The sequence below is a fragment of the Lathamus discolor genome, chromosome 7, assembly GCF_037157495.1.
Source record: "Lathamus discolor isolate bLatDis1 chromosome 7, bLatDis1.hap1, whole genome shotgun sequence".
NCBI lineage: Eukaryota > Metazoa > Chordata > Aves > Psittaciformes > Psittacidae > Lathamus > Lathamus discolor.
In genome coordinates this window covers 10,838,475-10,860,004 of record NC_088890.1, presented here as the reverse complement: position 1 = coordinate 10,860,004, position 21,530 = coordinate 10,838,475, and the positions used below count along the sequence as shown (strand labels likewise).

The 21,530-nt window shown below is 42.0% G+C and overlaps 1 protein-coding gene across 4 annotated transcripts in view; it reads left to right on the top strand.

Annotated features, from left to right (window-relative positions):
* The window catches only part of ITPR1 (inositol 1,4,5-trisphosphate receptor type 1), a 179,545-nt gene that overhangs the window by 145,133 nt on the left and 12,882 nt on the right, over positions 1 to 21,530 (top strand). For all 4 annotated transcript variants that reach the window (XM_065687507.1, XM_065687506.1, XM_065687505.1 and 1 more), the window contains 9 exons: positions 278 to 470; positions 3,816 to 3,938; positions 7,536 to 7,711; positions 8,923 to 9,087; positions 10,631 to 10,826; positions 12,175 to 12,276; positions 13,960 to 14,099; positions 15,325 to 15,490; positions 16,265 to 16,425. In XM_065687507.1, the coding sequence (XP_065543579.1) occupies positions 278 to 470; positions 3,816 to 3,938; positions 7,536 to 7,711; positions 8,923 to 9,087; positions 10,631 to 10,826; positions 12,175 to 12,276; positions 13,960 to 14,099; positions 15,325 to 15,490; positions 16,265 to 16,425 (1,422 nt within the window). The remainder of the gene's footprint in view (positions 1 to 277; positions 471 to 3,815; positions 3,939 to 7,535; positions 7,712 to 8,922; positions 9,088 to 10,630; positions 10,827 to 12,174; positions 12,277 to 13,959; positions 14,100 to 15,324; positions 15,491 to 16,264; positions 16,426 to 21,530) is intronic.

The window sequence follows — 21,530 nt, the reverse complement described above, 5'->3', positions numbered from 1 at the left end:
CAGCATAGCTTTGGTGCTGCATTTACTAGGCCCTTTGGAAATCCCAGCTAAGAACAGCATTGCCAGGGTAAGACCACAGCATAAAAAATACCAGTCTTGGAGCTAAATGTAGGTCTGCTTCGAAGGTAAATTAAATGAAGTCTGTACCAGGCTGCTGTTCTACAGAACTGTGTCCAAGTTTCTACATGTAACCGGTTTGAAAAAGGTATGGGGAAACAGACCAAGAAATAAAAGCATTTAAAAGCTAGGAAGAACTTTAATTAAGGCTGCTGTTCAGATTGTCAGGTCGGACCGTACCATGGAGCAAATAGTCTTCCCTGTACCCAGTATCTGTGAATTCCTCACGAAGGAGTCCAAGCTGCGGATATATTACACCACGGAGAGGGATGAACAAGGCAGCAAGATCAATGACTTCTTCTTGAAATCGGAAGACCTCTTTAATGAGATGAACTGGCAAAAGAAATTGCGAGGTAGGTTGCTGTTGCCAGTGTGGTTGTGTGGAGCGTTACCAGCAGAGCACCGAGGTCAGGTTTGCAGAGTTTGATTCGGTAGCAGATGGTTCCCCAGTGTGGCAGCAACCTTGATAATTGGTTGAAAGAGTCTGCTCCTCTGCATGGTGGCAATATGCTATAATGAAGTCAAGCTTAATGCAAGAGCAATATGGACCACCTGGAGGGATCTAGGGGAGAGGGGTAAGAGGGATCAGAGGTCATCTTTTTTAAGATCCAACAGGAAAGAACAAAGTTATGGGGGCTATTTGAGACAGCTTAAATGAGAAGGCATTTGGTGGCAGGGAGAATTGAAGAGGACACAGCTGAAGAAAGCAATGATTTGTTTTCCTTCCCTGCACTGGATACACTAAGCAGTTCCCTTGGATTGCAGGAGAGAGGCTGGGTAATACAGCATGGACTTTTGGCATCTCCAACAATGGAAGTATTGAAGAACAGGTTAAACATGTATCTCCAGTAATAGTAAAAGTAGAATTTGTCCTTTCTTTGGGCAAGGAATAGACTGGCAGATGGGCTGATTAAGTCCCTTCCAGCCCTGTGATGCTAAAATATCTGAAAGCAAGTATTTTCAAGCACTTCTTTTCCCTCTGAGGTTCCTACTGGCAGCTGGGAAAAGTTTTTAAATAATATTTTAATCCATACAGTGCCACCACTTCCCCAGCAAACTTCCTAACTCATTTGCTTATTTTTTCTTTAATTGACTTGTTGTTTTGCTAAAGGAGAAGTGTTGCACATGGGGCTCAGCTTCATGGAGCAGCCATGACTGGTTAGAATTTACCAACAATGACCCTCTGAAATGTGAGTGATAAAGCCGTTATTTCCTGCTCAAGTCAGCATCTGCTGTCTGATACCACTGTTGTTCCCCATGCTTGAATAGCTAAACTCCAGTTACTGCCACAAGAGCTCAGGCTGGTCCAGAACCGCCTCCTAGATCAAATGAGAGTGGACTTCTGCCATGCAGCTGCATGCCAGTGCTTCTGGTTGTTGGGGTTTACGTGTGTGTGTGTATGTATATATATTAATAGATGTTTTAGCAGAGAAAGCAGTTGTACTCATCGTATTTCAAATTTTCAGTCAGGTACAGATAAGACTGTCTGAAGCTTGGTCAGCTCTATTGAATTATTTTTCATACGTATGAATACTAAAGAAGAGCAGAGCTATTTCCACTGAGCAGTGGATTAGTACTTCTGACAGCATCAAAATCCACAGGAAGCTGCTTCCTAAAAATGACTTCTAAGAGCTCTACAAGAAACATGGGAGTGTATACCATCCTACACAAATGGGCAGCTTTGACAGCATCCATATAGTCTGTTAGATATTGTTGAGTTACTTTAATATTCTTTGAGGCTATCTCCAGGCAAACTGTGAAGACATCCATAATTAACAACAGGCCACAAACTGATCAAGATCCATCTGCAGAAATGGAGAGTATTTCTTTTTTCTATAAGAAACTGGACTAATTTTGTCTGTCTCCTCATATTCTGGTCTTGTTTGGCCAATTAAGTGATACTCTGTGTTTACACACATCTTAAATACAGGTCTGTGTTTTCAAGATGGGACCAGCTGGCAGTGCTCTGTGCTGCTCTCATGTGATACCACTTAAGAGTTATTCATACCTCAGAAAGACACCTTAGAAAACTCTTTATAAAGGCCCATGGACTTCCCCCTTCAGCTCATGATGCTAGCCCATAATCTGAGCACCACAAGTCTCCCAAAGGTCTTAATTAAGAATTCAAATGAGCCTGCCAAAACCAGGCAGAAGTGCTACACAGGGTGGATAGTCTGTGCCCATCCCCAAAGGAAGGTTTAAAATACAGTGTGGAACTTCATAATGACCATTTGTATAACAATTTCATACAAATTAATTCAATCTGCTTACAGATTCTTCCAGTTAATGTGAAACTGAGAACAGAAATAATACAGAAACCAGTGCATTGTATATTTGAAACACTGCTGCATCACGTTTTGAGGCTTAACATGTGCCTGGCTAATTAGGTGCAGTGAAGCCTGTATTCTTACAGCAACTGGGTACCTTTTTGTAGTCAGCATTCAGCTGTTCAATACATTGGCTTTTCATGTGCATTTCAGCTCGGTATAATGAGGCATTGTATAATTCTTCTAACCCATTTTTTTTTTTGCTTAGGATGCTAGAAGAGGTGATTTGCTGAAGGGATGTGGTGGTTACTGTGAGGCTTAGAATTGCAGCATTCATTAATTTACTCTTCAGCCCCAGAGTCTGCATTTTCATCTTTTCCCTAAATTTCACTGTGAGCTTCTTTACCTTTGCTCTCTGATATCTCTGTACACATTACCTCCTTCCAACAGGAGAGAATATTACTTCTGTTCCTTCTTTGGGAGCATTTTTAATAAGTTATTATTTTTTTTGGCACTCCAGATTTCAGGAGTACACAGTTTGCTGCAGAATAAGCCTGCAGAAGCTAAAATCAGGGGTATTTTGCCTCAGGGCAGAGGGAATTGCTATAACGCGGCTTCTTGCCTGGCCTTGTCTTCTGGTCCGAGACAACTTCAGAAAATGAATCTTTTTGCCTTCTGTGCCTCTTGATCCTAGCTGCAGAGATTATTAAAATCAGGAGTCTTTTGGAAAAGCATTTACGGGTACCATTAAGGATTTAAAATGTGCAGCTGTTTAACTGTGCACTCACCTCTGTGCAGATGTGCTTGTGTCCTTTGCCCACAGGGCAGATTCTGGGGCTACCTTGGTCTGTTATCAGCTTGCAGTAAGGTTGTCTTACTTGCTTAGCAGCTAGTCCTAAGCATTTTAGCTTTACTGCTATGCATTTTGGGTCTTAATTGTCTGCCTTGCCTGGTCTCCACTGAGGTTTTTTCTGGGTTGCTGTAGCAGAAAAGAAGTTTGAAGGTGAGCAGCACCTCAGGTGAGCTGCTGGCAGCAGTGCAACGTGGAGGGATGGGGCTGAATCTCACCATTGCTATCGTGTACAAATCTTCCTCTTCCTAATTGTTCTTTGTGTGACTGAGTACAAAGTATACGGTTGGGGGAAACCTGACATCCTTGACCTCTGTGTTTCTGAACTTGTTCTCATGCTGCTGCTAAATCATGTTTGAAAATACTTCCCTTTTTAATGTGAGTCCTTTGCCATAAAGGACTTCTAACTGGAAGTACCCCAAAGATAAAGAGTAGTCAAACTTCACCAGAAGCCATGAACATTACCACTGTTTGTGCTTTTGGGCAAACTGAAAATAAACTATGTTTTGGTGGAGATTAGTTTTATATATAGACCTCTTTTTGAAATGCTCCATTGAAACACTTATTTTTCTGTTTTGCAGCTCAACCTTTCCTATACTGGTGTGCTCGCAACATGTCCTTCTGGAGCAGTATTTCCTTTAACCTGGCCGTCCTTATGAACCTGCTTGTAGCGTTTTTCTATCCATTCAAAGGAATTCGAGGAGGTACCAATATTTATCATACAAAAATATCTGAACAAATGAGGTATAATGAGCCAGATTCTCTTCCCCATTGGTGTCTGCATCACTGTTTACTTCAGTAGGGATAGGAGAGCAGAAATTGGCTTTTTTAATTGCCGTCATTTAAATTGCGCTTTTCTGACCTGCTTTTTCCTGAGGCATTTTTAAAGAAAATATAGAGCCACGCTTCTTCCTAGGGGAAAAAATTATCCAAGACAGACATCCACCTTTAATTACCTGACTGTTCCACTTTGTTTTAAAGTTCTGTAATTAACTATTGAACTAAAAATATGAGAAATGTTAATTTGTTGTTTTCTTTGAGCTTGCATTTATTACCGTCATTTCCCATGAAGCTTTGATGGTTGCATAGCACATCAGGAGGCCTCTGAGTGTTGGGGTGGGGTGAAGGATATTACTCCGACTTGGCAGATGAGGTGTGTGGGGGCAAAGTGACCTGCCTCATGCCTTTAGAAATTGATGGATGATATGGAAAAAGATCCCATTTCTTCTCTGTTACTGCCTTTCCTAGCAGCCTCTTCCTGTAGGAGCACTTGGAGCAGAGGTTTCCCTGGGGAGCAAGTAGGAGGGTGCCTGCCTTGTCCTCTAGCACCAGAGCAACCTGCTGCTCCAAGGTGCCTTGCCATCAGTGGATGGCAGCTGTCATTTCTGCCATGAAAGATGGGTTAACATGTGCGGTTTGTGTGGGATTGCACAATCTTGCTGTAAGAGAGCTCTTGGAAGCTGCTTTTGATCCGAACAGTGGATTTGTGTGACAGTGGTGGTTCTTGGAGCCAATTGGGTAAATACTCCCAGTGGAGTCCTGATGAGAGTCAGCTGTTCTTCCCTAGCTCCGGCCTCTCCCGGGAGATGCACCCCAGGGCAGGTTGAGAGGTGGAGTTATGTCTGCAAGCATCAGGCATCTGGAGATACGCTCTTGTGAATGTCTCTATCATGTTTATCACTTGCAGAACTGGTGTAAAGGAAGTGTCTAGGAAGGAGCTTTTTCCACTTTTGTGTCAACTGGAGTAAATAAGAATCCCAGCAGTAAAACCTCCTCCTGGAGAGGGTGATTCATGGTCAAGCCTGCCCTTCCATTTCTTTGAGGTTTGTAGTGCAGCAGGGCTGGATAGATGCTTAGTTTTCCTATTGAACTTCCCTCTGCATCTTCCTCCTGGTTCGCTTGCTGCAGAACCCAAAGACAATGAAACTGAAAGATAGCAGTAGCCTAAAGATAACAGAATTATCATCTGAGCTCTGTATGTGGCACAAAAGCCAGTTCACCCTCAGCTCACCAATTAATTTAGATTGAGGAGAGCCATAGTTTTGTGTGAGTAGCATGTGACAGCAGCCTGTGGTCACAGTGGGGTAAAGGCAGTGGGCATGGAAAACTTGGTTAAGGGGTTCTGCAGCCTGATAAAGCCTATGAGAAGATACAGCATATTTTAGACCATCTGAGAGGGGGCAGAGTATAGTTACCTTCTACAACATCAGGCTGTGCTTACCTCTGCCTGGCACCAAGGACAGCAGACCCTGAGACCCCCCGGATCCCGTTCTGGCCAGCAGCTGGTTAGAGAGTTTTAACAAGCACAAAGAACAGCTGAATTTTCTGTCTCTAGTTTTAAAGATCCCAAGTTAAAATGTAAAAGTTTGTATTTATGGCTGTAGGAAAGCTGATAGTCAAACACTGAGATTACACGTTGTGTGACTGGGGGATCATTTGGCATTTTGAAGATGCCCTACCCTACATATTTGAAATACTTTACCATTTTGATATAATCTCTTCCTCTACTAGTTACAATCAAAAATGAAAGATAAATACATGTGTATTTTATATTTAGCTTAAAAAAAAAAAAGAGAAGACTTCAGAACAGACCGTTTGGGGGAAGTTGTCAGTGTCTTGAATTGCTTAGACAGGGTGAACTGAGCAGCTGATCAGCATCTGACTGTAGCAGAAGCTGTAAAACTTCTTACTTGAGGAGCAGAAACAAAACTGGATGCCTGGAATTCAGTACCAGAATGGTGAGAATTCCAGGCACGGAGAGCTTCCTATGGGTTACACGTTCCTCCTGCCTGCAGTCGTGTAATGGACTCCACGTGCTTGCAGCCAGGCTTTGACATCAGGTCGGGTGCAGACAGCTGGCTTGGCGAGTTTCATGTGCCGGGGGCAAACACTGCTCACAGTCCCTTCTCTGTCCCTGGGAAGGAGGGACAGGCCCGTGCCCTGAGCCGCACTCTTCCCTGGCCCAGGTCCCACTAAGGGCTTTTTATGTCACAGCACTGCACTCCATGTGCTGATGAGCAGCTGGTGGTCTTGGGCCTTTCAAGGTGGATGTTACAGGCACCAATGGAGGACTTTGTTAACTTTGGTTATTTTGCAGGCCTGCTGGTAACTGCTGAAACTTATGAAAGCAAAGATATTCATGTGCCATGGATGGCTTTGTAATAGCTGGGATGTTCAGACACCGGTGCAGGTGTAGGCAGGATCCTTCAAGATCTGCCCCTCATGGCAATTCCCAGGTCATTCCTGAATAAGCCTTCTACAAGTTTTTTCCTTTCGCATCTCTGTGCTGTTTGTCACTCCCACTCGGGTGACTCTGCTTTGAGCTTTTGCACCTTTTGCTGTTTGACAGCTCAAGTAGCGCTGCTCTGGGACCCCAGACTCCCTTCAGACAGCAGAAACATCTGTTCAACTTTACGCTTATTAAGTTTTAATTTCCATCTATCCTCTGCTGTCTTTATTAATCTACAGCGATTTGGAACAAAATTAAATGGCTGCTCGTGGTAGTCAGATGAGAGTAGTGTTTCCTAAGCCGTCTGCATTTGGGCGGGGGGAGGAAAAGCCTTCGGTGAATATCTTGCTAATAAGACTCAATAGTTCTCTCGGTATGTACTTGCAGAAGGGCTGCAGAGTACTATGAAATTGGAGGGTCTTGCTTTTCTCTCTGTTGAGGAACCACTTGCTTGAAAAAAATAGTTTTTATGTCAGTTATAAGAAAGTGATGTCTTTTATATTCTGCATAAAGCCAGGGTAAATGGTATTTTTGGCTGAGTATTTTTTATGGCTCTTCCAGAGAAGTGTATTTTTAGCAACATGGGCTTGATGTTATGTAAGCAGACAGTCTCATGGGACAGTCTAAATAGAACCAGAAATAGCAAGAGATGACAAAAACTGGTATGAGGCTTTTGACCAAAAGCATAATAAGAGAATCTGTGAATCTGGACCTGGAGGAGTATGTTGTCTGTCTTCACCTACCTATTCAGTGCCTCTACAGAACACATTAGCAAAAATGCCTCTCGTTTTCAGCATGCAAGGTGTATAATAATGAACACTAAAATGAAGAATCCTATAATACTGACACTTACTATTTACATAATGCTTTAATAGCAAGTTTGTAATTAAAATCTGCTCAAGGCATGGGGCTCAGATGTTCCACTTACTGCTTTGAAATCAGTAATGTCTGAACAAGAGGCTTAATGATGCTCCACCAAAGATAAAATGGCATTTATTTGGTTATTTTGGTTTGGGTTTGTTTGGTTACACAAAGCATTGAAATGGGTTTTATTCTTTCCTCTCCACCCTAGGTACACTGGAGCCCCACTTGTCAGGCTTGCTGTGGACAGCGATGCTGATATCTCTGGCCATCGTTATAGCTCTTCCTAAGCCCCACGGCATCCGAGCCCTAATCGCTTCTACAATATTACGACTAATATTTTCAATTGGTTTACAGCCTACTTTGTTTCTTCTGGGTGCATTCAACGTAAGAACCGAGTGGGGTTTTTTTAAGTTCTCTTGCATCTTGCCTAAGAGTTTCTTACCTGCAGAAATAGGCTGGGACATTGTGGTGGAACTGGTGGGAGGACTGATTCCCTCTCTTGTTTCTAGCACAAGTGCTTTGGTGTTGTTCATTTAATCCTGGTTGCCCAGGCTGGAGACCTCTGAGGTTTCAGTCAGTTCTGCTACAGTCCAGAATCAGTTCACACACCAGCCAGAAATGTAAAGAAGTTTCTGTGACCCTAAAGTACTCGGTTGTTCAGCCATTCAGTGACTAAGCTGCAATATTTACGGAGTTGTGTAAGATTCACTAAACAATGCATTTCCCAAATGTCTGTCTGCAGTCTACCTGCCAGCCAAAAGCTGACACTAAGCAGTTTTGTGACAGTAATGTGTGGACTGAGCTTGTAAGCCGAGCCACCAGAGAACTTCATTAATGCTCAAACCCGGATACTTGTGGTCTCTTGTGGCAAGTGAGCCAAAAAGGTTTCTCTGACTGAGTCAGCAGGAGCTGTGCAAAGATGCAGCTTCTCAAAGTCCTTACCTTTATTACAAAGTGCTCAGTTTTCAAATGCATCATTTAGTAGCACTCCTTGTCTTCAAAAGATGTCACTGAGTGCTGTGTACTACCGTCAGAACTGCACTGTGAGGGTAGTGGTGGTTACTGGTAATTGTAGCATTTAGCAACTTCCAGGTAAGTTGAAGGCAACATTCCTTTGGCATTGGTGGCCAGTGTTAGACAGGAGGATTACTGTGTGCATGATCCAAGAGTGACTTGCTGAGGGAATCTGGAGTTCTTGCTTATTAGCAAGCAATACAGGGTGTATGAGAAATGTCAGAGTTGCTGTAGGCTAGAGATGCTTAGTGCCACGCTTAGAACAGGAGTAGTTTGGGTTGAGTTCTTGGCTTTTAGGAAATTTTAACTCTGACACCAGGGAACTTTCTTCTTTAAATCTTAGTCTCGATGCCTTTGACAAGAAGCTGGAGGCAGGAGTTGGTGCACACATTTTATTGGACATGCGCAGTTTCTGTTCAGGCTCCAAGAAAGCGCACCAGAGAGCGGAGCTGTGTGTAATAGACAGTCCAGCATGGTTGTTGATGTCATCATGGAGCCGAGTTACCTCCAGCTTTGAAAAATTGCCTTTTTCTTCCTGCAGGCCCCATGTTGTAACTAATTTATGGTTAATCTTTCTTTAGGTCTGTAATAAAATCATTTTTCTGATGAGTTTTGTGGGTAACTGTGGAACCTTCACTAGAGGATACAAGGCAATGATCATGGATGTCGAGTTTCTTTATCACCTGCTGTACCTTCTGATTTGTGCTCTGGGGCTCTTCGTACATGAATTCTTTTATAGCTTGTTGGTAGGTATTCACTTTGCTCTCAGAATGTTTTGCTGTCTGTGTGTGTTTGTAAAATCTCATCTCAGGCATATCTTGAAGTGTCAAACACCACTTGCTTTCTGTTCTGCTGCTGGAAAATGATTGTACAGGCACTCTTAAGAGCCGTGCACTGGAGGTTTTGCTTGGGAGAGGTTATGGTGGGAGGCCACAGGACTCCTGCCACATCTTTTCTTCATGATTTGTACAGACAAGCAGAGACTTTTTTTTGTTCTTAAGTACATTATACAAGATGTGTTTAAGGGTAAAATTAGTTAAAATTGCTCATTACCGTAAATGTGTGTGCTGTTGCAATGAAGGTATTTAGCATTTCCCTGTGTGCTTTAGTTCTCAAGACTTCAAAGGCATAGGTTTCCAAGGTTGGATGTATTGCTTGTGACCCTGCTCTGATGTCCAAGATAATAAAACAATTTAAAATATTGTGACTCTTAAGTAATATCAGTACTTAGTGAAGGCTTAAGCCTTCTTAAAATCATATAAGCTCTTACATGAGGACAAAAGAAGTCATGGACAAATCTAGCCACAGAAATGTTAGCTGAACAGGAGGCACTTTTGGAGTTGCCACAGTATGAGTAAGAGGTGCACAGTCTTTAAGATGGTTTAGTCTGTTATTGTCAATAATGATAACACAGTGTCCGTGCTTCTTGAGTAGCTGGTTAACTTCGGAGTGTCTCCTCAGCTGCAGCTAGACTCCAGACCTCGCACGACTGACACAGATGCCTGGCATATGTGTTTTTTCTGTTTGGGATGGAATTCATCTTGCACAGCACAATACTTCTAAGAATAAGCACAGAAGGAGTATATCTAGCATTGGTGGAGAAAATGTGTCATTTTTAAAGCAAACCTTAAATCCCATTCAGAACACTCTATTTTTACCCTTTTGTTTAATGATCTGGTACCCAAATTGGTTATTTTCTCTATTCGTGTAGGTCCAATTTAACAAATACTTGTTCTCTCATTGTCAACCAGCATAGCCAGCAACCTGCCTGGGCTGTGCTGATGGACTGACACAGACCCAGGGGAGTGAAAAATGAAGGAAAAATCTGTAAAGAAATTTGAACAAAGAATTTGGGCAAAAAATATTGCTCCATTGCTTATACACTGAAGATGTAAAGGAAATGGCTAACTGCATTTTGAAATGAGCTACTCTGAGATGGTGATGGGACAGATAGTACAATAAAAAAGATAAACAGTTTGTGTTAGCAGCTTTATGTTTAAAAGTAAAGTCAAAACCACATCACTACATCAGCTACTAAGAAGGAGAAAAAAGACTACTACAGCTGAACCCAGGACAGGCACCCCATCTCCTTTGCCTCCTATGTTTTATTGTGCTAATGTGTTAAATTTTAGATAACTATGGGGGGGATGGGAGGGGGACAAGAAAGAAGTACTTTAAATGCTCTCGAAAACATCAGATTGGTATTGTCATGCCAACACATAGTGTGCTACCAGTGATGTTGGTAGCCCACATGAGAAACAGCCTTTGCTTTTGTTTGTTGTCCCCCAGCTCTTTGATTTGGTGTACAGAGAGGAGACCTTGCTGAATGTCATCAAGAGTGTCACTCGCAATGGACGTTCCATCATCCTGACTGCTGTTCTCGCTCTCATCTTGGTCTACCTGTTCTCCATAGTGGGGTACCTCTTCTTTAAAGATGACTTTATCCTGGAAGTAGACAAGCTCCCTAATGAAACATTACTGCCAGGTTGGTACCAGCAACTGATTTCAACCTACTTACTCCAAAGTAATGGGCTCTTGTTCTATGGAGTGTGCTGAGTGTCTTCCAGTCTTCCACCTCTTGCAAGACTACTGATTACCTCACCAGTTTGACAGTTTCTTTCTCACAAAGGTCACTATTTAAATAGAAAACAAAATGTTTAGAAACCCCAAACTGATTGGGACGAATGGATACCCCAGTGTTTTTACCAAGTGTTGCAGTCTGCTGCAGCACAAAGAGGGAAGGGGAGGAGGAACAACCCCAGGAGAGAGCACTTGGGCTGTTCTGCAGACGGTTGAAATTTGTCCCCTCACTCTTTGCTAAAACAGTTGAGATTATCTAACTCAGCTACACCTACTCCCTCCCCCAGTTTAATTACAAGCAGACGTTAGGTAGGCCATCGTGGAGAAGGCTCTGCACTGGGGAAGTTCAGTTCTGCCTCAATTTGCCAGATACTGGATGCTTACGTTGGCTTTTAATTGTGGGGTTTAGTTTCGACATAATCAAAGTTAGTATTTTATCTGAAGCGACAGAGTGAATATAAATGAAGGGCATCAAAGAGGTGCTCCTGTGAAGCAGAGGTTTCTCTTACTCTGGTTCACTCATATTTATAGACAGTATTAACCTCCCTCAAATACTTGCTAACATTTAAACTCCATAGCAGGCTTCTCTGTGCTGATCTTAGGTTGCTTACTGTAAGTTAAAACTTGGAGCTTTTTCTACCCTGCAGTATCAAGCAGCTAACTCAGTTGGGTAGGAAGCATGAAATGAAATTTGTTAGAGGAGGATTTGGGGTTGGTTCTGTGTTTATTGGTTTGGGGTTTTTTCTCTTGACACTCGAGCTATTCAGACAAACAGTATTTCACATGACCCTATTTTTTCTGATTTTACTGCCAACCCTGTGAGAGACCTTACTGACCTTGTTATTTCATGTTTCCATGAGGCTGGAGAAATGCCAAAGACTTACTACCATGTGGCACTAGGTTTGTTTGGATACCTGCAAGGCTGAAAAGCAAGTTTCTAGAAACCCTGAAAATTCACTGTGCACTAGGACATAGTATTTTTGGAACAGTTTCAGTTACTTTCTCAGCTTTGGAGCTGGTGCAAAATAAATGCACAACTTTGGTCTTTAATTCATAGAAGTAAGAATTCTGCTTGAATTTAAAATCACTGAATGTGTAAATCGGAAAGCTCTGTTCCCTTCTAAACTCCAGGATAATACACTATTGTAAATCTGGCTAGTAACTGCACACAGAATATGATGGGCTACCTTAGTATCTGAGTAGTCTTCCAAAATGTTAAACTATCCATTTGATTCATCACCTTCTGTTTTCAGATCGCACAGAACCAGGTGAGACCATGACTGGGGAGTTTCTCTATTCAGATGTATGCAAAGCAGGTAGCAGTGAGAACTGTTCTTCAATCATTCCTTCAGACCGTGAGTATCTGCTGTTGGATTCATAACTCACACCCTGAAGTCTTCACCCTTTTTCTGGTTAAGCACCTTAAATTAAAAATAATTTTGTCTAAAAATCCCCCTGTAATAAATCTGGGAATAAAACTGTCATGAGACTACCTGACTTAAAATAGGATTCATTTAGGCCAACAGTATAAATAACGTTTGTTACATGAAGTGATTACAATGGAGAAACAACACTGAACCATACTTTGATTAAAACTGTCATATTCTTTAGTTCTCTACTTCAATTTGAGAAGGAAGTGATGCAATTTACCTCTTTACAAAGTCTATTATTTTAAAACATTAGGCTGTTAAATGTGATCTCTGAGGATAATACCCTGTGAAATACGGAGCAGAACATCATTTATTGTCATTTATTCTATCTAGCTAACTAAGGAAACTGTTTTAGTATCATGGCAGGAAGTACTCCATGGATTAAGTAGACAGGGTAGGTTTGGGGGGTTTTGAGATCAAAGAGTACATGTGAGAGATAACTTGCAGCATAATTGCCAGCCTCAGATTGGGCATTGACATATTTCAGTTTTATTTTCTAGAAAATGTAATTTACTTCTCGGGGATTTATGATACTGGCTGTGAGAGCCAGACAGAACATCACTATTTCTTGTAGAAGTGGAGCTCTTACATGGTCAAATGTTTCAAAGGTCAATAATGGCCACAAGCCCATGCTTGCAAGAGGAGATGGCTCTGTTTTACTCAAGTATCCTCTTTCATAAACTAAGATTTGACAGTGATACAGGAACAGGTGAACAGGTGCTTTATTCAGCTCTAGAAGGAGTGTGCTGCTTTGTCTTTATGCGCTCTGGCTGCAGAAAGGAAAACACCAGAGGTGTGTTTATATCAGAAATAATTAACCTGATACGGGGGTCTTACATGGCCAGGGATATTCATGATGCCCATATCTTTGGCAATTTCTCTACCATCTTGGGGTTTGGCTGTTTCTGGGTTGCACGGGGCTTTGGGCCTTTCTGAGGCTGCCCGTGGGAAGGTGGGATCAGCTCAGGAGCATTTTTATGATCAAATGCAAGTCATGAGACTTTTAATGGGTACAGGGAGAACGTATGAGATTAGGTAATTAATTCTAGCAGTTCTCCAACTGAAACAGTGAAGTTGGAGGCTTCAGCCAAATGAAGAGAGGGTCAAAAAAACTGTTACTTTTTTAGCAAAATGCTGTTTCCATAAGCAGTGATATTTTAGCCATTTGAAAAATACAAGTCGAAGTTGCCATTTTGAGTGCAGCCCAAAGGCTGTGCAATCTGTTAGGCACCAGGGGAGAGTGTAAGAGGCAACACTTTGTCCTCTGAGCTGTCAAAAAGCTATGATTCTGTATAAACAGGCATCTGGTGATCTGAGCTATGCATGCGAACAGAAATGGAAAGAGATATTTAACCAAGTCAAAGACAGCAGTTCAAGCACAAAAGAAAACTTTGCTGGTGGGAAGAAGAGGGTGGGCTGTAGCAGGGTGGGCAGAGATACCTACTCTGATGGTCAGCTCTTGGTGAGAGCTAAGGAGGTTTGCAACACTGGCTGGAAATCTGGCCAGTTTTGCAAAGGGAAGAGAGCATAACCAGCAAAGAGTGGAGAGGATGGTTTAAAACTGATCTTCTTGCCTTTGAAACGTGTCTTTGCTTGCTGTGTTAATAGAACTGATTGCTGAAGAAATGGAGGAAGAGAATAAAGAGCATACGTGTGAGACGTTACTGATGTGCATTGTTACTGTACTGAGTCATGGGCTCAGGAGTGGGGGTGGAGTAGGTGATGTGCTCAGGAAACCATCCAAAGAGGTAAATTATCACTGAATGGGGGCGGAAGAGTGATAACCATGTAGGGCTGGGGATGGAGTTCTGGGGGATATGTGTATACACTCCCTTTAAACATATGTAGGATACCTTGCGACTACAAGGGACCATACTTGTAGTTTAATGCATAGTAGCACATTAAACAGCAGCCAGTTCTACCCATCCTTATTTTAGGGCTTTTTTGGGCTGTCCAGAATAGGGCCCAAGAGAACAGAAATGGGGTAGGCAACAGTCTGTGCTTTGGGAGTTCAGGATATGAAGAAGTAAGTACAAGCTAATGAAAGAGTAACATGAGGCAGCAGGATGAAAATGCAGTGGTAGCCGATACCCTGCTAGAGTTTCTGTGGGGAGCATCCCTTGGAAATGGTAAGATGTGTACAATGGAATGATGAGAGGAACCAAGAACAGGTTTGGAGCTGGGACTGTGGGAAGGAAGGAAGAATGTTGTTTGGAGCCATCATCTGAAAGTGAAGACCAGTCAAAACAGAGAGGATTTTTCATAATACCCGAAGCTGCCTGTATAGCTGCTGCTTTAGTTGTTTGTGCCCATTCCCCAGAACCACGTTAGGGCCAAAGGAGCAGTCTTAGTCAGAGTGAATGCAATTTGAAAGTATTTTCTAATATTTAGCCTTATTTTCAGCTTAGAATGGGGTAAAAGCTACAAAATTCTTAATAAAAGTTTCACACCCAGCTGGCAGGATGATTCTGAAAACAGGGGTTAAGTATTTGGGTATTCAGGCCTGCAATAAATATGCAGTGGATACCGTGAAGTCCAACTTCCTGTCCATATCCATGCTTGTTAGTATAAATGAAATTAATACTGTTAAATTCCAGTAAAAGACTTTATGGTCAACACTGATGCTATATTGATATATAAGCAGTTTAATGTAAGGATGTAATTTGCTTGGGCTTGCAGGGTTGGGGTAAGAATAGATTCCAGTATGAGTGAGAAAGAAGAGGACAGACTTGGACAGCAGAAAGAGCAACTCTAGAGACTGCTTACTGGTAGCTGACTAATTTGGCTTTTCTTTCAGTAATCTTGCATTTTAGTTTCACATAATGTTTCAAGTTGTTGGAGAGCATCAGAAATGGAGACTTTAAAGGGAGGGGTTGTGGGGCATCGTGCTTTGCTGAACAGAAAGGCACGGTGAGGGTTAGATGTTGCATGTATTTATATGGGTTGTTAATTGTTAAAATATGTACCTTGCAGGAACCTCTCTTTGCTGCTAGAGTGATATATGACCTGTTATTCTTCTTCATGGTCATCATTATTGTCCTTAACCTGATTTTTGGTGTGATCATTGACACTTTTGCTGATTTAAGGAGTGAAAAACAGAAGAAAGAAGAAATTTTAAAAACTACTTGCTTTATTTGTGGTAAGTATAGAAACACCCTTAAGAATAAGGGGTTACTCTGTCACAGTCACTGATAGCTGCAAACTCTCATGAAACAGAGGTCTTGAATTACTGGCTGTTCCTACTTTGCATTCCTCAGCTAGTTGATAATGGGTACCACGTGCGCTGGGGCTTGGCAGCAGAGAGATGGGGAATGCACGCTCAGTATGCCATTTTTCCTCAAACCTTTAGTTTCTGTTTCTCCTATGCTTCAAAGAATAGTTTCCTATTGGAATGGGACAGATTTTCATAAGCGCTTGTTTTTTCCAAGGGTACAGAGTGTTGAGTAGTGCCTGTGAAAGTCAATTCCCAATCTCCTGATGGGATAAAACTGCTGAGCTTTTGAGGCTGGGGTAGTTGAATGTCATGCAGAAGTTGCATAAGACACAGAGTGACAGAAGTAACCTTTGGAAGTTTGTGGCAAAGCAAATGTTGCTTTTGGTATCATTTTGCCTAAAAATAGGAGATGAGTTATGAAATCCATCAGACTGATTGCATACGAGGTAGCTACCTTTTTTTTTTTTAACCAAAAGTCTTATGTTACTTATAGTAAGTGTGAGCAGTACTTATGCTTCTTTCCTCTTCTTGCTACGCTGGGGGCATGTGAGAGAGTTTATCACTATTATTCAGTGTTTGTTTAGGAATGATTGTGATTTTGAAGTGCAGCAGACTGTAGAAACAAGTTTTGTTCTTACAGCTTGTTTCCTTAGTACCAGTTTGTAAATACTAAGAGTTATTTATGTGTCACTCTTGTAGGTTTGGAAAGAGATAAGTTTGATAACAAGACCGTCACATTTGAAGAGCACATTAAAGAAGAGCACAATATGTGGCATTATTTATGCTTTATTGTGCTAGTGAAAGTAAAAGATTCTACAGAATATACAGGACCAGAAAGTTACGTGGCAGAAATGATCAAGGTGAGTTTGGAGTTTTGTTTTGGGTTTTTTCCCCTCCAGATTAGACCAATCTACTGGCACATTTGGTAAATGTAATACTCCGTATTTTATTTATTTTGTAAGCAAATACTTAGACTTTTCCTACAATAATAAGCTTAATCCAATGCCTTTCCTTTTAGAAGCATCTTCTAAAGATGTACTAAAGCTGTACTTGGCAGGGTAACTCGATAAGAGACGCTGCGCTGCTGGCAGCACATTGCAGCCTGCCGCGGGCGGTGCAGTGGGGCACTTACGGGAGCTGACATGAGCTGCAGCACTGCAGTCACACAGTGGTCTGTGGCTGTGTACCTGCAGCTTCCCAGCCTCCCGAACTCTCCCGTGCGTGTGCTGAAGTGGGTGGCAGTGAGCAGGGATAGCTAGGTAGCCTCTGTGGTTTTAAATCAAGTGAAGAGAAGCCGTTTTCAAAACTAGTGTTTAAGGAGGAACACTTTCAAGCTGGTGGAAGTGTCTGAAATATAACAGGTTAAAACCTGCCCCAGCATAAGTATGTTAGACTGACTGGTAGGATTTGTTGTCATATGATTTTTAGCTTACTATTGTAAAAAAAACTAAAATTAATATCTACTCAATTGTAAGGCTTTTTAATGAGAGAATTAAGAGCCTTGTCTCTGCCAAGCTGCAGGTTCAGAGCTCCTGAAATTAGATCCTAAACCCCAATTACTAATTTGTGTATCTTCTGGCTGGTTAGCAAAAGCTGTTTCTGATTTATAACACTGAATTAGCTATTTCTTTATTTGCCTTCAGGTGAATAAATAGCTGAATACTTTTCTTACTTGTCTCTCTCTTTTTTGCTGTGGAGATATGACCTGCCATTAAGTGGACAATTTGTTGTGGCCTGGTCAATTTGTAAATCCCACCAACATCTCTTAGAGGTTAAACATGTTACTTTGGGGTCACTACAGTGTATGTCCTAGTTCTGGATTTCTGCCTCTGTAATGAGGGCTTAAAGAAATCTTGTGAGCAGTCACCTGATAGAGGATTAGCACAGTGAGATAACTCAGTACATCACTGCTGCTTTCTGGTCTGACTGATTATATTGCTCCCTTTATTTATCCCACAGCAGCAAGCATTACTTCAGGGGGAAGCCCTGTACTCTTTAAGAGTGTTTCTGCTTGTAAAAGATGACTTTGTGTTAAAACTTGTTTAAAAAAATAAAAGTTTCAATTACCAATGTAGTAACTATTTCAGATTAGCAGTTCAAACTGGGTAAGAACCAAATACTAGGCACTGAATGCACTTGCAATAAGCACAAAAGCTCGAGAGCTTTCATTATAATTCCCATTCACAGAAGTATCAGCAAGGGCTAATTACTGTGTGTTGAATGGGAATATGGATAGATTATGGATAGACCAACTGTCTCATGCAGACGCAATTTTATGTAACTGTATGCTCTAGGTAGAGGTTTGGAGCATGTCTTGTAGTTGGTGGTTTTTCTGCACTTCATGAGCCAGTTTTAAATTGAGCACTAACAGCAGGGTCTCACTGCAGTGCTGTTGAAAGCGTGGTGTAACTGTCTGAGCCATGGGAGTTAATTTGCTTTGCACATCAGTGGTGTGCCGCAATCCAGCACAAGCATGACCAGGGCAGCTCAGGCTGCTGCTGCCCTGACACTGGAGTTCTCAGCAGCGCTGAGATGTCGACATACTCTTTAGGACTGATTTGGCAAAGCTTACTCTGAAAATTAGAAGCATCCTTTAATATTAAAAACATTATTTTTCTGCCCTAGAACATCTGAGTGTAAAACATGACAAATGTATTTCTCTGCCAAGCCTGTTTCAAATACTTCTGTAAGAGTCAGAAATCCTGTTTTTTGCCTAACGTATATCTAAGGGTAACTTGGTTCATGATTTATGTTTTACTCAAGCCTTTTGTCTTCATCCTATGAATCTAGAATGCAAAAGGAAAGCCCTAAATGTGTGAGTGGTTCCAAAGATTGAGATTCATCTTTTGGAGGGGATGGTTTATTCTGGATTTGTACAGAGGGTGAATGGGAATCTGCGGTTGCTTAATGGCTGCAGCTACCAGGTTCGCCAGGAAAGCCTTCTTGTGTCTCGGTTAGATGTAAAAGGGATTTTCTCCCCACATTTTCAGTCTGAAGGTGGCACTCTAACATCTTTGATAATGACAGAGATGGGGCATGTCTTTTCCAGGGGCTGTTGTATGGTACCATTGTTCAACTGCAATTTATACCCATTTTTAGTAGTCGAGGGTAGGAAGCATAATGTGCTCCAAATCATATTGTGGTGACAGAATACACCTCAGATACGCCTCACCTTTGCTTTGACTCCCAACAATATCTCTTTAGAAAACTTGGATTTCTGCCTTTGGCAATAGTAAAAAAATAGGTAAATTAAAAAAGCCAACGCCCCTGCCATTTGGTATTTTCTCAGAACACTGAGAAAAAGGAATTTAGGACACCAAAATTATATCCATCACTGGCTTGTGAGGTGCATCCAGTGCTGCTGGTACAGTGCTTTAAAGATATTTTAGGTAGTGGTATCAAAAGAATCCTGGACAACTTCACTTACACCAGTTAGTGAATATTCAGAAGCTTTAAGAGTGATCTTGAATTTTGATGTTTTCTTGTCTAAAAATACTGTGTGTAGAAAGGCAGTTTTTGAGGATATCCACTGTACTGGGTATGACAGAGCCGAGTCTTACCCATAGAATTCATCTGGCCCTCTGCAGGGATCTGACCCAGCATAAAAAGAAATTGTAGCCTCGAAAATCAGTTACTAACTACAATTCGTTAGTGAATTTTGTGTTTCTTCATAGATAGAAGCTCATTAAGTTGAAAGGCAGCATGCAGAAAGAAGTTAAACTTGGAAACAGAGCTTAAGGTTTAGAAGTACTTGGAGCACTATAAGCCTGATCAAAATAACAATTAAAGTGATCTGACAAAATAAAACCTAATAGACTGTACTAGCAGTACTGATTTGTAATTATCACTTCCATAACATTTTTCTGATACAAATTAGGGGTGTATTGGTTCTTGTGATCTCAGACTGGTTTTGTTCAAGTTCCCCATGTTCTCGGAGCTGCATGGGGAAGCTGGGCTGCAGTGGTTGTGTAGCTGCAAGTTCAGACTTCTGATAGGAGGCCTGGATTTTATCACCAGCTTTTCCCCCTGTAAAACAGGGATAATGCTCACTTTCATCAGTAAGGTGAGCATGTGCCTGCTGTCATATATGATGTAAAACTTGGGATATCTTAAGAATCTTTGCTGGAGCAATGCAAGGGGGGAAATGAATTGCTGGTTCTGTTTGATGTAGAAGCTGAGTTGGCGTACACACCCGGGCTGCTGCAGTGACTCACCTGCTGTCCTCAGGTCCTTAACAGCACTGGCAAGGCTGATAACCCCGGGGATTTCAGGAGATGGCAAACAAAGCTTGGCATGAGGCAGCTCACCTTAGAAATGCAGTCTTGAACCACCTCAATATCAGTTTAATAGCACAGACAGTACTGTAGGATGAGAGAAAACATCTAGTGGTATTAGGGATAGTCTTTAATTCTTGGTGTTTATAAAGCCCTCCTGATGACCTGATGTTCGTCTGGCTAAATCACTGCAGATGTGCACTTAAGATAGCACAGCTTCGAGATGGACCAATGTCGTTTGAAAAGTGTTTATCTGGGAGCTATGCTAATGGTGCTGCAGAGCTGGTAGTCCAGTGCCTCCTGCCTTTCCCAGGAGCAAAGGCACACGGTTCAGCTGCTGTGTGGCTTTGTAGTCACCAGGGAAGATCAGGTGATGTCTGAATAATTCCATGTGTGTAGGAGGTGGAGGGGATCCACTTATCGTGTTGGCCAGACACTGACATCCACACCCAAGTGACTAATGTGAACTCGGTGCAACTCCCTACAGATTAATTCATTTAAATGTCTTATCTACCCATCCTGTCTTGAGAATTCCTTCTGATGTTTTCTGCATTTGCCTGCAGTGACTGTGGCAGCCTGGCTAGCAGCAGCCCCATCAGCACAGCTGTCACTGAGTGTTGGCAAAGGTCTGCTACAAACAGCTGTTTGCAGGCATTTATAGTATGTCAAAATTCTCACTCTGAAGCTGGAGGCATCAAAAACCACATGTACACTTTGGGTTCATGTGTATTCATAAGCCGTTGTGCATGCAGCTGCAGTGTGCTGCCAGTTGCATGGACAAATACTTGCATACATAACTCTTGCATACCCCATTACAGGGGTTTGTGTGTACACCTTCACAGCAGTGTTTGAGCAGTGCAGGCAAGAGCTGCGTGGCTGTGGGTGATTTCGTGCACACACGTGTGCATGCTGAAAATAAAGGCTTGTTTGGAAAAGCTCTTAGCACAAAGCTTCCTAACGAGCTCTTTCAGTTTCTACAGACTTTTAGTGCACCAAGCAGGATCCATGCCATTAACTTTTATTACACAAGCGAGGCAGAGAGGTGTGAGGTGTTGCCCAAGCTCACATGTCCTGATGGAGAGCACTGAGTCCTGAACCTTTAAGTGAATTGTGTTGTCATTTGAAAATGAACCATTTGTAAAGAAGAGGGATGGTGCAGATATCCTTAAAGGAATTTGGAATGAAAATGAAGGCTGAAGATATCCTTTTCTGCCCTAATTAACCTCTTTGTGCAAACATGGAGACTTAAATATATTTGTGGGTATTTTTGATTTCTCGATTGAGCTACGTGCTACACCATAAGAGGAAGGTATTTCTTATTACTGGTTTTGAGTGTCCAGTGTAGCCTGTAACTTCTGCCAAGATGTAGCCTCCCAGTAAGTAAAGGCAAGGCTTCATCGGTGTGAGGTTTTAAAAATCACATTCTTCCAGAAGTGTAAGTTCAACTTGAAACCTCTCCTAAGGAGTTTAACACCCAGCCACGACTGCCGCTGTGCTCTGAAACCCAGCAGGAATGTGTGATTCATGACCTACCCGAGGCTCATGTGATGATGGCTTTGAGGGTTACTGTGTCCCCAGGCTCTGTATTGAATATAATTCGGTGGGAGATGGCCAACACTGGTTTTGAACTGCTGCACCTACAGGAATAACAAGTGGCAGGCTGTGATGCTTTAAACTCAGAGCTTTTCAAA